This window comes from Lepus europaeus, chromosome 8, assembly GCF_033115175.1.
Source record: "Lepus europaeus isolate LE1 chromosome 8, mLepTim1.pri, whole genome shotgun sequence".
Lineage (NCBI taxonomy): Eukaryota > Metazoa > Chordata > Mammalia > Lagomorpha > Leporidae > Lepus > Lepus europaeus.
Window position 1 is genome coordinate 15,275,448 of NC_084834.1, and position 13,363 is coordinate 15,288,810.

A 13,363-nucleotide genomic window follows, 5' to 3' on the forward strand; every position below is an offset into this window, starting at 1 on the left:
CACTCATGTGGGAAACCCGGAAGAATCTCCTGGCCCCTGGCTTCAGCCTGGCTCAGCCCCAGCCACTGCTGCCATTTGGAGAGTGAATGAGCGGATGGGAGACCTCTCTCTCTCCTTCTCTGTAACTCCTTCAAATAAATAAACAAATCTAAAAGAGCAGCAGAGTTATTGTTACAGTGAACCTGACAAGAGACGCAGAGCAGGTCCACTGCTCACAGGTGAGCAGGCATCCCTTCTCTGCAGCTTGCATCAGGAAGACAGGAGACGGGCTGTTTCCTCTCTCCTCACCAAGGTACAACTTCTTAATGGTAATTATGTAATTACTGCCAGACACTGCTAACAATGAGTGTCATGTCACACTGAGGCTTGGTCTTAGAAACAGCAAGTAATAAGGCTTCAGTTTTGGCAAACAAGCCATCCAGGGTTGACGTTACTGCAGCATTTACAAAAACAGTCATTAGCTAACAGCCATGAGCTTCAGGTAAACGACAAGAGCCTGTCCTTCTGTCTTTGTCCAGCCGACTTGAAGCTACAGGCTGTACCTTGCGATGAGAACTCACTTTAACTGGCTGGATTGGTCTCTCACTCCTGGACTGCGGTTAAGGACTAAATCTTTTACTACTTTGGTATGCCTCTATTGTACACAGTAGGCACTCAAGAAGTGGCATCAAAGAATCCCAAGGTTACTAAGGGTGTCTCTGATCTAACCACCTGTTGACAGCATCCATCTCTTCTACTGATGGACTGGCTTATTCACAAGTAACACTCACGAGTAACACAGCCAGATTTCTGTCGAAAAAAAAGTCTTCCTTGATTTTATTTCTAAGTTCAGAGAGGAATGGTGACAGAAATATACTCATATTGACATCTGACAACCAAAAATGCAATGGTGCGCTAAAGTTATTTAGAGGTCCAACAAGACTCCCTCAACTCCAGCCTCAGTGTCACTGCTACCACACGCATCCCTTACACGGCGGCATCCTGCTGGATCATACAATGTACTACACACTTGAATAACCCGTCACCCTGGACGCAACACAGGGATAATCACGTTAGGTGACAGACAGATCTGCATCGTCTTTGTGAGGAAGACACGGATGTCTTGGGCAGACCCCGTAAGCCCACGCCGCCCTTGCTCGGTCAGCGCTTGCTCTCCATGACAAAGGTGACAGTGGTCACACAGGACGCCAGCTGTTAACACTGTAGGCTCCGAAGCAGGACACCTCTGCTTGCCATCTGTGAAACCTCAGGTGGCAAACTTAGGTAACCTTTAGATGCCTCAGTTTCCTTACCCAGACAAAGGTACCCACATCACAGCGGGCTGTGAGAACAAAACCAGTTAACGCACGTGCCATGCTCCGAACAGGGCTGCCACGCAGGAACGCCGCTGCCGTGTTAGCTGTTACTGCCTTGGTGACTACTGATCACAGCGGGAACTACAAGGATTCGGAACACAGCCTGCAGAGCTGGCCAGGCTGCAAGCCAGGACTGCCGACTCAGAGTCAACATGTGCACAGTTCAGAAAATGTCTGCGTAGTTAACACAACAGCAACAGCACTTCTCACGTCCTTAATACGCTGACAAGGGTGAGATGCTGCCACTAACATTAGTACTGGCCTGCTCAATAATTAACGGAATTTTAGCTAGTTACAAAAGTAAATCACTGAAAAATATAATAGCCAGCAGGGGGCGGGGAAGCCAGCGGTGTTTCCTCTGTAGTACTCTGTGACAGCAAAGACCAGCCACCAACTTGACTGGGATCTACAGCAGAACATGGCTTGCACTATGAACAGATTACTGACACAATTTTTAACAGCAGCACAGGACGCTGGATGCTGAAATGGTTCTAGAACTCATTAACACACACAGGACAGATGACACACAAGTGACACTGGTCCATTCGATCTCGTGTTTGGGTGCCTCGCCATCAGCGAGGCAGTATGTCATGGTCGTTCTGACTAATGAGCACCGCTCTCATCTCTAAAACAAACACGAAAGCTAACAAGGAAAAGGTGAGAGGGAGGGTCAGACACCCTGAAGAGAAAGCAGACCAGGACAGTCAGGTAGGTTGTACCTACAGAGGAAAACCAAGGAGCTCGTTTGTTCAAAAGGGCCTTGGCACTTACCGCAAAAGCGCACACCTGCCAAGCGCGGTCACCCACACACAGCAGAAAACACCAACACTAAGAGAAAATATGGCACTTACTTCAACGAGGAAGGCTGTAGCACTTACTTGATTAATTTCATTGGTTAGCTGAGATAAAATTGTGACGCCGATGATGCAGTACTCAACACTATCCTGGTAATGAAATGAGGGCAGAGAACTGTATGGGTATTTGACTTGGCATCGGAAACGCACACATACGCTTGAATGGCAGATTCCTGGGTCACCAGGAAAGCTGCCGAGACAAGGCAGCAAGGAATTATAAAGCTGCTTCCCAGGATATAAAAGCTAACTGCCATAAAGGAACACTGTGAAGTCTGCCTTCATTGAACAATTCAAACTTTCGTATTTCAAAAATTCCCCTAAGCATCAGAGCCTACATATCATAAAAAGATAAACTGCAGAACAGTTTTAAGGTAAGTGATGAATGAGTAACCCAGCTTACAAAGAAACTGTGTGTAACAATAAGAAAAAGGCAAAGAATCTGAAAAAAATGAACATAAGATGTAAACAGATGATAGGGCTGGCGCTGTGCTGCCGTGGCAAAAGCCGCTGCCTTCAACGACAGCATCCCTGTAAGCGCTGGTTTGAGTCCTGGCTGCTCCACTTCTGATCCAGCTGCCCAGTAATGTACCTGGGAAAGCAGCGGAGGACGACCCAGTGCTTGGGCCTTGGCCATTCATGTGGGAGCCCCAGATGGGAGTTCCAGGCTCCTGACTTAGAGCTGGCCCAGCCCTGGCCATTGTGGCCTGGGGAGTGAACCAGCAGATAGAAGATCCCTCCCTTCCTCTCTCTGTTTAACTCTACCTTTCAAGTAAGTAAATAAATCTTTGAAATTAAAAAAAAAAAAAAGATTTTAATAAATAGATGGGGCAGACGTTTGGCACAGTAGTTAAGACCTGCTTGGGACGCCTGCATTCCATTTGGGAGTCCCTGGCTGGAGTCCTGGCTCCGCTCCCGATTCCAGCTGCCTGCTAATTCACACCTGCCGGGGGCAGCAGGTGACAGCTTACGTACTTGGGTTCCTGTCTCTCATGGCTGTGGCCTGCCCAGTCCTGGCTGTGGTGGAGAATAAGTTAATGGGCCAAAGACCTCTCTTTGTACCTTTCACATCAAAATATACATAAATAATTTAAAAAATTAACAGTGTAAACAGGAAGGTCACAGAAAAATGTAAGCAGTAAAATACAATGAAAATTTGTCCAGTTTCACTCATAAACTAAACAGTGAGACACGAATTCTTCACCTATTAAATCGGACAAATAAACACCTTTGCAAAGCAAGTACCCTGACAAAGGGTTGGCAGAAGTGTAATCAGGTGTAACTTCTTTGAGGCGGATTTGGAAATACGCTTGAAAGGAAAAATACATACATTCCTTTGATGGACCAAGTCCAGGTTCAGGCCAGGAAGTCACTCCACAAACATGCAAGATGTACATAATAGAATATCTACTCAAGTACCTCCTTAACAGCCAGAAACTGGAAACAAACTCAGTGTCCATCTACAAGAAATTAGTTAACTGTGTTATTTTAGCTGGGAATAGTATGTACGCCTTCAACAGAATGAGGCAGGGTTTGTTTGTGGTAACACGTAGACACTGCCAAGACATGTTAAGAGTAAAAAAAAAAAATGCAGAAGAGAACATACCAAATAATTCCATCTGTGCAGTTTCTATGCCTATGCTGCTGTGCCACACCTTCACATCCAATACACACATCGTACCTGCAAAAACCTCGTGACGTCCGTGATCGCGTTTCTGAAGACATAGTCATCCTTCTGACAGTCAAACCAGCCCAGCTTTGTGATTCTGGCGTACAACTGGATGAGCGCTTGTGTCACAAAAGTAGCCAACTTTGGCCGGGTGGCAAGGTAGTTGAGCACATAGTTCCCTGTGAAACAGAAACGATCCCTGGAATGGAGAGCTCCACAGCACAGGCTGGCGGTGAGGAGGCGGCTCAGACAGTGCACCCTAAAGCCTTCCTAATTCTTCATGCTACAAGAAACCCAGACTAGATATTCCGCATGCTTTGCTTAAATTTAAGCATGTTATCAGGCAAACTCATAAACTGAACTTCTAACACACCATAAGCAGACTGAATTGTTCTCCAGACAGACGGGAAATTCTGTACTTACGAATATCTATGCGTTGCTCCAGTGGCAGGGGGTTGTTTGTGCGCGACACAAGCTTCGTCAGGCATGTAGCTGCCAGTAACTGGGAGTAAGAAGACTGTGAAGAGAGGGGGGAAAGACTTCAACTTGCATCGTCACAAGGTTTGCCAGCTGCACGTTCCCAAGAAAAGGGAACCTGTTTTACTTTATTCAGTCTTTCAGATGCTAGAGGGTCTACCACTCTGAGGAAAAATGAGTCCCCTCGAGCACAGGGCTTAGCTGACTGCAATGCTGGACGAGGGGCGAGTGAACAGCCTGATGGGCCTAATCCAACATGGACACCGGCTTCCCTGAAAACAGACACTAGAGGGCACCTTTCAGAAAGCTCCCACAAACCAAGAACTCTTCCCCTCAATACCCCTATTATCCTGATGTCTCAAAAGGACTACAGCATCGCATCAGAAGGAAGAAACAGAACTCTGAGGAACCCCACAATGCTATCTACTTAACCCCCAAATTCTCTATCAGCACAGCCATTTTATCTGCTATAGCTTTTGGGATAGCAGATGAGTTTTAAAATAAACTGAAAAGACATTTGTTGAGAAAGAAAACTTAGGTCCTAAGCACCAGAGTAGCATTATCATATTTTCAAATGTGATTTTTAATGAATTTTCATTTTATGAAGAATTAAAGCATTCCATCTGGTCATAGGATATAAGAATCATGTGACAACATTAATTACATAATGTCACACAACAGAAAGAGAATGAGAAGTAGTAACTAACTTAATCCAGGGTCAAAGATAATTTTTCATGAAACTAAAGGTCCTTAAGGTAGGAGGCTATTCATTTATTAAAAAAATTTAATTATGGAAAAACATCATGTCTTTGACATGTGGTTTTTATTCAACATACCTGAACACGACTTAGACTGATTAATGCAGGCATGTGAAACCATGACTAAGAGACTGTTCTAACTTTGCACATAATATATAACTGTATAATGAATATATGTTCTTAGATATAATGCAATAAATCTGACAAGTCATTGAGAAGTCAACAGAGATTAAAAAGGCAGAAACCACTCTGGTTTCAGCATTGTCTCAGTTCTGTGTTCTTCAACTTGTCAAGAGTCAACAGGCAGGAGCTGGAGCTGACAGTGTCAAAGTCTGCACTGTGGGTTGGCACCATGGCTCAACAGGCTAATCCTCCGCCTTGCGGTGCCGGCACACCGGGTTCTAGTCCCGGTCGGGGCGCTGGATTCTGTCCCAGTTGCCCCTCTTCCAGGCCAGCTCTCTGCTATGGCCCGGGAGTGCAGTGGAGGATGGCCCAAGTGCTTGGGCCCTGCACCCCACGGGAGACCAGGAGAAGCACCTGGCTCCTGGCTTCGGATCAGCGCGGTGCGCCGGCCACAGCGCACCGGCCATTGGAGGGTGAACCAACGGCCAAGGAAGACCTTTCTCTCTCACTGTCCACTCTGCCTGTCCAAAAAAAAAAAAAAAAGTCTGCACTGTGGTGGGGGTGGACTGCAGAGCTTGCCATGCGCCTCCCACAGGACACATTTAGGTGGATCACTCCCAACACCGAGTGATTTAAAAGAAGTATACGAAGTAGTACTAGTACGTGTACAACTTACAACAGACTACTACATAATCTATCACTTTGCAGTCTTCAGATATTTGGAAAAAAGAATTCGATCTTTAGCTATTAAAGGATAATTCTAACTAACTCTTTGTCGCATAAACACAACTGTGACACTAATGAAAACTCAAAAAGGAAGTCAGTTAGAAGTCTATCTGCCGCAACAATTTTTTTTCACGATTTATTTATTTAAAAGGCAGAGTTACAGAGAGGGAGAGACAGATAGAGACTAAGATCTATCTTTTGGTTCACTCCCCAAACAGCTGCAATGGCTGAAGCCAGGAGCCAGGAGCTTCATTTGGGTCTCCCAGGTAGGTGCAGGGGCCCAAATATTTGGGCCACCCTCCACTGCTTTCCCAGGAGCACCAGCAGGGAGCTGGAGCAGAAGTGGGACAGCCGGGACTTTAACCAGCACCCACACAGCATCACAGGGCAGAGGCTCAGTTGGCTGTGCCACAATGCTGGCCCTACTCCCTCAACAAATTAAATGCTTTTATTTGTCCACATCTCCTTCCAGTCCAAAGGATTTTTTTTTTTTTTGAAAATGCTATGTTATTACCCAGCTCTTCAGGGATATACCTCTGTTCAGGACACAGCACTGCACCATCACTTCCACTTTTCTTTCCCTTTTTTTTTTTTCTTTAAGATTTATTTATTTATTTGAAAGTCAGAGTTGCACAGAGAGAGGAGAGGCGGGGGGGGGGGGGGTGTCTTCCATTTGCTGGTTCACTCCCCAATTGGCCGCAACGGCCAGAGCTGCACTGATCCAAAGCCAGGAGCCAGGAGCTTCCTCCAGGTCTCCCACATGGGTGCAGGAACCCAAGCACTTGGGCCATCTTCCACTGCCTTCCCAGGCCATAGCAGACAGCTGCAATGGAAGTGGAGCAGCCGGGACACAAACCGGCGTCCATATGGGATGCTGGCACTGCAGGCAGAGGCTTCCCCGGCTATGCCACAGCACCGGCCCCATGACATTTGAGACATCCACTTTCATCTCCAGCCCGCCAACAAGAGCGACAGTGAGGCCTACTGGCTGCACAGGGTACACAGGCCAAGGTGCCTGAAGACCTGTGTGAGCACGAGGGAAAAGGAGGACTGCACCTGACGGCACGCTCTGTCACAGAGGGTCAGTGCTGCCCACTGCAGGCCTGCTCTGACGCCCTTGCAGGACTTCCTCTCCATTCTGCCGAAAATAGTCACTTTATCAAGTTAGGTCTCAATCGAAGCATCATTTTGATCACTGCCATGCCATTTCTAGGCTGGCAGGGGTTTGAATTCCATTTAAAACCTACAGTTTCCTGTCAGTCATTTTTCCTAGACTCACTGTAAGGTACAGAGGAGGAAGACACAAAGAAAACTGAGGACCTTGTAGAGTGACAAGGACTCAGGACCAGAAGGATCACTTATACCCAGCCCTGCCCTCCTGTAATAAACAGGAGATGGCAGGGCTGGTGCTGTGGGGCAGTGGGCTAAGCCTCCACCTCTGGCACCAGCATCCCATATGGGCACCAGTACATGTCCCAGCTGCTGCTCTTCCGATCCAGCTCCCTGGGAAAGCAGTGGAAGATGGCCCAAGTGCTTGGCACCTGTAGCTGTGTGGGAGACCAGGAAGAAGTTCCTGACTCCTGGCTCCAGATCTGCCCAGCTCCAGCCGTTGCAGCCAACTGGGGAGTGAACCAGCAGATGGAAAACCTTTCTCTGTCTGTAACTCTGCCTCTCAAATAAATAAAATAAAACAGGAGGTGGCACTTATGCATCACAACAGAAAGCAAAGGGCAGTGTATGGACAGCGGGTTAAGCCCCTGCCTGTGACATGGGCACCCCTTACCAGAGCACCGGTCCCAGTCCTGGCTGTTCCGCTACAGAACCAGATCCCTGCTGGGACAGCAGCAGAGGACAGCCCAAGTGCTTGGGCCCCTGCACTCACGTGGGAGGCCTGGAAGAAGCTCCTGGCTTCATCTCTCGGCCGTTGATGCCATTTGGGGATTAAGCCAGTGGATGTAAGACAGATCTCTCGCTCTCCCTCTCCCTCTCTGCCTTTCAAATGAATAACATAAATCTTAAAAAACAAAACAGAAAATGAGTCCCTGAAGTTTATTTCAAGATGGGAAACAACAGGACAGAAACGAATGGTCAAATATATTTTCCTGGTGGGGTTTTTGGCCTTTCTCACCAACCTGGCAAGTATGGCACTTTTTTTTTTTTTTTTTTTTTTTGGGGACAGAGTGGACAGTGAGGGAGAGACAGAGAGAAAGGTCTTCCTTGGCCGTTGGTTCACCCTCCAATGGCCACCACGGCCGGCACGCTGCGGCCGGCCACCGCGCTGATCCAAAGCTAGGAGCCAGGTGCTTAACCTGGTCTCCCATGGGGTGCAGGGCCCAAGCACTTGGGCCATCCTCCACTGCACTCCCGGGCCACAGCAGAGAGCTGGCCTGGAAGAGGGGCAACCAAGACAGAATCCGGCGCCCCGACCGGGACTAGAACCCGGTGTGCCGGCGCCGCAAGGTGGAGGATTAGCCTATTGAGCCACGGCGCCGCCTAGTATGGCACTTTGTAAAAGTAAAATGAAGAAGGCAGGACCACCTAGAGAGTCAGAGAGCAGAAGCTCTCCCGATCCATCCCTCGCCTGAGAACCGGAGTACAGTCTCCTAAACTGCTCTCTTGCCTTCAGGATGTTTCAAACCTTACGTACACTTCCTCTCTCAAGGAGTAGCTGGCACTTGCTCAGGCAGTCGGGGCTGTTGGTGAATTCCACCAAGGCTTTCTCCGCCTGCAGGCGAGTGGTTGTGTCTGTTGTTTCATACAGCTGTTTGCACAGGTTTTCTAGTTGGGCCAGGCTCTGGAAGAGATCAGTGGAGAAAGAAATTAGTCCAGTCTGTTATATCCACAAGGAAGTGCGCTCGAAATCACCGGGAAGAAATAAATAATACTTAGTGAGCAGAGACCTGTTCCTGATCCTGAGGACAGCCAGGGGGACCGTGATCTGCTAATAACCACGCCAGCTCTCAAGACAAAGTGACAGGCTTAAAACATGCATACACGCGGTCTCTCTATCGATCACAAATGCTATTTTCCCCCATGCCAATACCCATCCCGCTACGCTTTTTGAAAAGGCTTCCAAACACTCAAAACTTACTTGTTCTGCCATTAATTTAAAAAATACAAATACGCTGCCACTACGACTAAGCACATGATGTAAGCACCACACATAGCTCCATGTAGTTCAAACACTCGCCCCTTGAGGAGCTGCTATGAGCACCCACTAAGTGTGTGCCTCCAGACGATGGCCAGCCTCCGTGAGCAAACCTGAGGGCGGCACAGCAGAGATCTTACCCACCTGCACCCCCGGGTCCCTCATGCTGAAGTTCGGCAGACACGCTGCTCCTGCTGCACTTTAAACTGGCTCCGGTTCCAAATTTAAAATGGAAGGGTCAAAATAAATTCAACCCTAGCATATGCTCACCCACAGATAAGACAAGGGACACGCCCCCAACAAACCCTGCTCTACAAATCTTGAACCGGCTCCAGCAAGGCAGGGAGGGTGTGGGGGTGTGTGCGCTTTGGTCAACGCCCCACAGGGATTCACATCTACTTCCACTTAGCGTGAGGTCGCTAAAGGCAAAGTGGAAAGGCACTAGTTACGAACACACTTGGCTATCACTCTTCACCTCCCGGAGAAGAAACTCAGCATTCGTTAGCCTTGAGTGGTTTGGACTTTAGGAAGTTGTCTGAGGCCACTGTCACCAGCGGTGACAAGAGCTGGTTTCGTTTGAGGAGTTCCCCCTTCAGAAATGACCATGCTTACAAGAGCGAACGCAGCAACAACAGTTAAACAAACCAAGCTGTGTAAACTGCCTAAAACATAGTATATATTGCTAGTCTGTCTAAGGCCTCTCACCGTCACTTTAACGTATTTATACGCTGTAGCTTTATAAACCACAGCTTTCCCACTGGCCAGGAAAGCCCTCAGGGCAATCCCTATTTTATTCAACCTGATTAATAAGTTTCCAACATTAACCCAAAGCAAACAAGGAAGACAAATACTGACAGTCTGGATTGTCAGTCTCACTTCAGAGAGCTCCCACTGCCCCCAGACAACCCCCATCCTCAGAACAGAACACAGAGCTCTTCAGTCAGCCCGGACTCTGAACGTAGGCCTACTACGTGCGACTTCCTCCCTGACTCCAGTGGTCCGCGGGAACACCTTCATTCAAAAGCACAGAGACGCTGCAGAGGCCACGTCTGACCTCAAGCAGGGAGGCAGCGCTAGGCGTTTCACATGGCACATGAACACCAGCACACCTCCGAGCCGGGCTCGTGAAGGTCATTTCTATGCTTGCGTGTACTGGCTCAGGACTACTGAAAATGTAATCAGTTTGACTATAAATCCCTACGTCTACTGCACAAGTCTGTGCTTTACTCACTCCCATAAAACAACACGCTTAAAAGAAAAGGTGATACAGACGACATCAACAGAAGGCCATGGCAATAAAATGTTAGGGTGAGCCTGGTTATGAGGTGCTGGGCCAACAGCAACCTCACAGCCTCCACAGCCAACACCCCGCACACACTCCCTGCTTGGGGCGTAAGGATGCTCAGTGCTGCCTGATCAGGCAGTGGGTGCGGCGGCTCCCCTACCGTGGGACTCTTGTTTATGTTTATTACAGCAAAGCTGTTCACACGCGATGGCTAAGCATCTGTCACAAGGTCCTTACTGCTAGGTTAGGCTATGGTGGCTTTTGTTCTGTTTTGATTTGCTTTAATTCAGCAGACAAAACACACTGCAGGGTAAGTCTGGTAATGAGTTCTCAACTCAGGAAACAAGACTTTAAAAAAGAAAACAAGTAATGCGACCATTTATACAACAGTTTGAAGAACTACAGCTCTAATTCTCTGTTTTCAGAACAAATGGGAAACAATTTTGTTTCTCAAACAATTAGTGGAAGCCTCTAAGACACACAGGTGAGCATGATTCTATTTGAGTGCCAAGACTGCCACGGAAGGGTGAAGGGATCAAAGGTGACATTCACGGTCTTTGGGTTCCTACGGCCTCCAAAGCAAACCTAATGTTAGGATCATTAAACTTCCTCCTTGGGGGCTGGGTAGAGAACCAACATAAAACAATCTACGTGGGGCTGACGCTGTGGCGCAGCGGGTTAAAGTCCTGGCCTGGGGGCCGGTGCCGTGGCTCACTTGGTTAATACTCTGCCTGCAGCCCCGACATCCCATATGGGCCCTGGGTTCTAGTCCCGGTTGCTCCTCTTCCGGTCCAGCTCTCTGCTGTTGCCTGGGAGGGCAGTGGAGGATGGTCCAAGTGCTTGGGTCCCTGTACCCACGTGGGAGACAGGGAAGAGGTACCTGGCTTCCGATTGGCATAGCTCCGGCAGTTGTGGCCATTTGGGGGATGGACCAACGGAAGGAAGACCTTTCTCTCTGTCTCTCTCTCTCTGTCAGTCAAAAAAAAAAAAGTCCTGGCCTGAAGTGCCCATATGGGTGCCGGTTCGAGACCTGGCTGCTCCTCTTCTGATCCAGCTCTCTGCTGTGGCCTGGGAAAGCAGCAGAAAATGTCCCAAGTCCTTGGGCCCCTGCACCTGTATGGGAGACCCGGAGGAAGCTCCTGGCTCCTGGCTTCAGATCTGCTTAGCTCCAACAGTTGTGGCCAACTGGAGAGTGAACCAGTGGATGGAAGACCTCTGTCTCTACCTCTCTAACTTTTTCACATAAATAAAATAAATCTAAAAAAAAAAAAAATCTACCTTACAATGATTTGAGTAGCTATTAAAGCTACTACCCACTCGGGGTGGCACAACACGCCAGTGTTCTCTGCACCTCTGCAGGTAACACCATTGTTCGACATTTCCCTACCCTGCAGCTCTTATTAAGGACACCTCTCCTGTGATGCCACTTTGGTCACACAAAAGTCTCCAGGAACAAAGTCTATTTCCTCTTTTTTTTTTTTTTTTTTTTTTTTTTTTGACAGGCAGAGTGGACAATGAGAGAGAGAGAGAGAGACAGAGAGAAAGGTCTTCCTTTTTGCTGTTGGTTCACCCTCCAATGGCCGCTGTGGCCAGCACACTGCGGCCGGCGCATCACGCTGATCCGAAGCCAGGAGCAAGGTGCTTCTCCTGGTCTCCCATGGGGTGCAGGGTCCAAGCACTTGGGCCATCCTCCACTGCACTCCCTGGCCACAGCAGAGAGCTGGCCTGGAAGAGGGGCAACTGGGACAGAATCCAGTGCCCCGACTGGGACTAGAACCTGGGGTGCCGGCGCCGCAGGCAGAGGATTAGCCTATTGAGCAGCGGCGCCGGCATAAAGTCTATTTTCTGTTACAGAGACTGTCAAGCCTATACAACTCATAGAAAAACTTCCATCTGTTCCCACTATAACAGAAAAGGACATTTATAAAACTGGAAGGTGGGGGCGGCAGTGTGGCTTAGTGGGTTAAGCCTCTGCTTGCGGTGCTGGCATCCCGTATCGGTGCCGGTTCATGTTCTGGCCGCTCCACTTCAGATCCAGCCCCCTGCTAACGGCCTGGGAAAGCAGCAGAGGGCGGCCCAAGTGCTTGGGCCCCTGCACCCACATGGGAGATCCAGAGGAGGCTCCTGACTTCATCAGCCCAGCTCTGGCTGTTGCAGCCATTTACAGAGTGAACCAGTGGATGGAACGCTCCTCTCTGTAACTCCGCCTCTCAAGTAAATAAAGAAATCTTAAAACACACACACACACACACAAAACTGGAAGGCAACCTTCAAAGTATTGCTTTAGTACAAAGACTTGACCAAGTAATCCCCAAATCTAGAACTAGATACATTTCCCCAACAGCGGCCCTAGTGATTGATGGTATTAACATTTAGCAGCAACATTATGGTATAGTCTTTTTTACTTTAACAGAGAAAACGTAACTTGGGTCACTCTCATTTCAATATAAGGTGCCAAATGCTGGGGCCACAGACCTCAGCACACACTACCTTACCGGGAGAGCTGCCTCTGGGTAACAGGGTCATAAACACTGTTTCTGTACATAAGAAGTTATATTTCTCAAAGCAGAACATCTTGGAATTCATTTCGTCTGTGTAATATTTCTTTTTAAATAGCCCAACAGTGCAGCTATTCCATGGAGTACGTCAGAACAGGTTCAAGGATTCCCTGTTGGTACCGAAGTCCCTCACACATGGGTGGAGTAGTACTTACATGTAACTCCCACGTTAACTCATCTCTAGACTGTTCCTAGCACCCACGTATGCCGTCTGGACAGGACGACACACATTCAGCACAACCTCCCCCAGAATGCCCCTCCACAGAGGGCTGATGGCGCACACTGTGCCTGCACAGGGCCTGCACCTGCTTGGGATCTCCGAGCAGGACGAGGACGCCTGTCCTCAGGAAGCACACGGTGACACTCTGGGAACGTTGAGCATGGTCCTGGACCACTGACGGGCTCTACACAGC

General features: G+C 48.5%; 1 protein-coding gene across 1 annotated transcript in view; it reads right to left on the minus strand.

Moving 5' to 3' along the window:
* The window catches only part of XPO7 (exportin 7), a 98,738-nt gene that overhangs the window by 30,697 nt on the left and 54,678 nt on the right, over positions 1-13,363 (minus strand). Inside the window, exons 2-5 of the mRNA XM_062199418.1 lie at positions 8,607-8,753; positions 4,299-4,392; positions 3,888-4,054; positions 2,234-2,299 (exon numbers count right to left, since the gene is read on the minus strand). Of these exons, the coding sequence (XP_062055402.1) occupies positions 2,234-2,299; positions 3,888-4,054; positions 4,299-4,392; positions 8,607-8,753 (474 nt within the window). The remainder of the gene's footprint in view (positions 1-2,233; positions 2,300-3,887; positions 4,055-4,298; positions 4,393-8,606; positions 8,754-13,363) is intronic.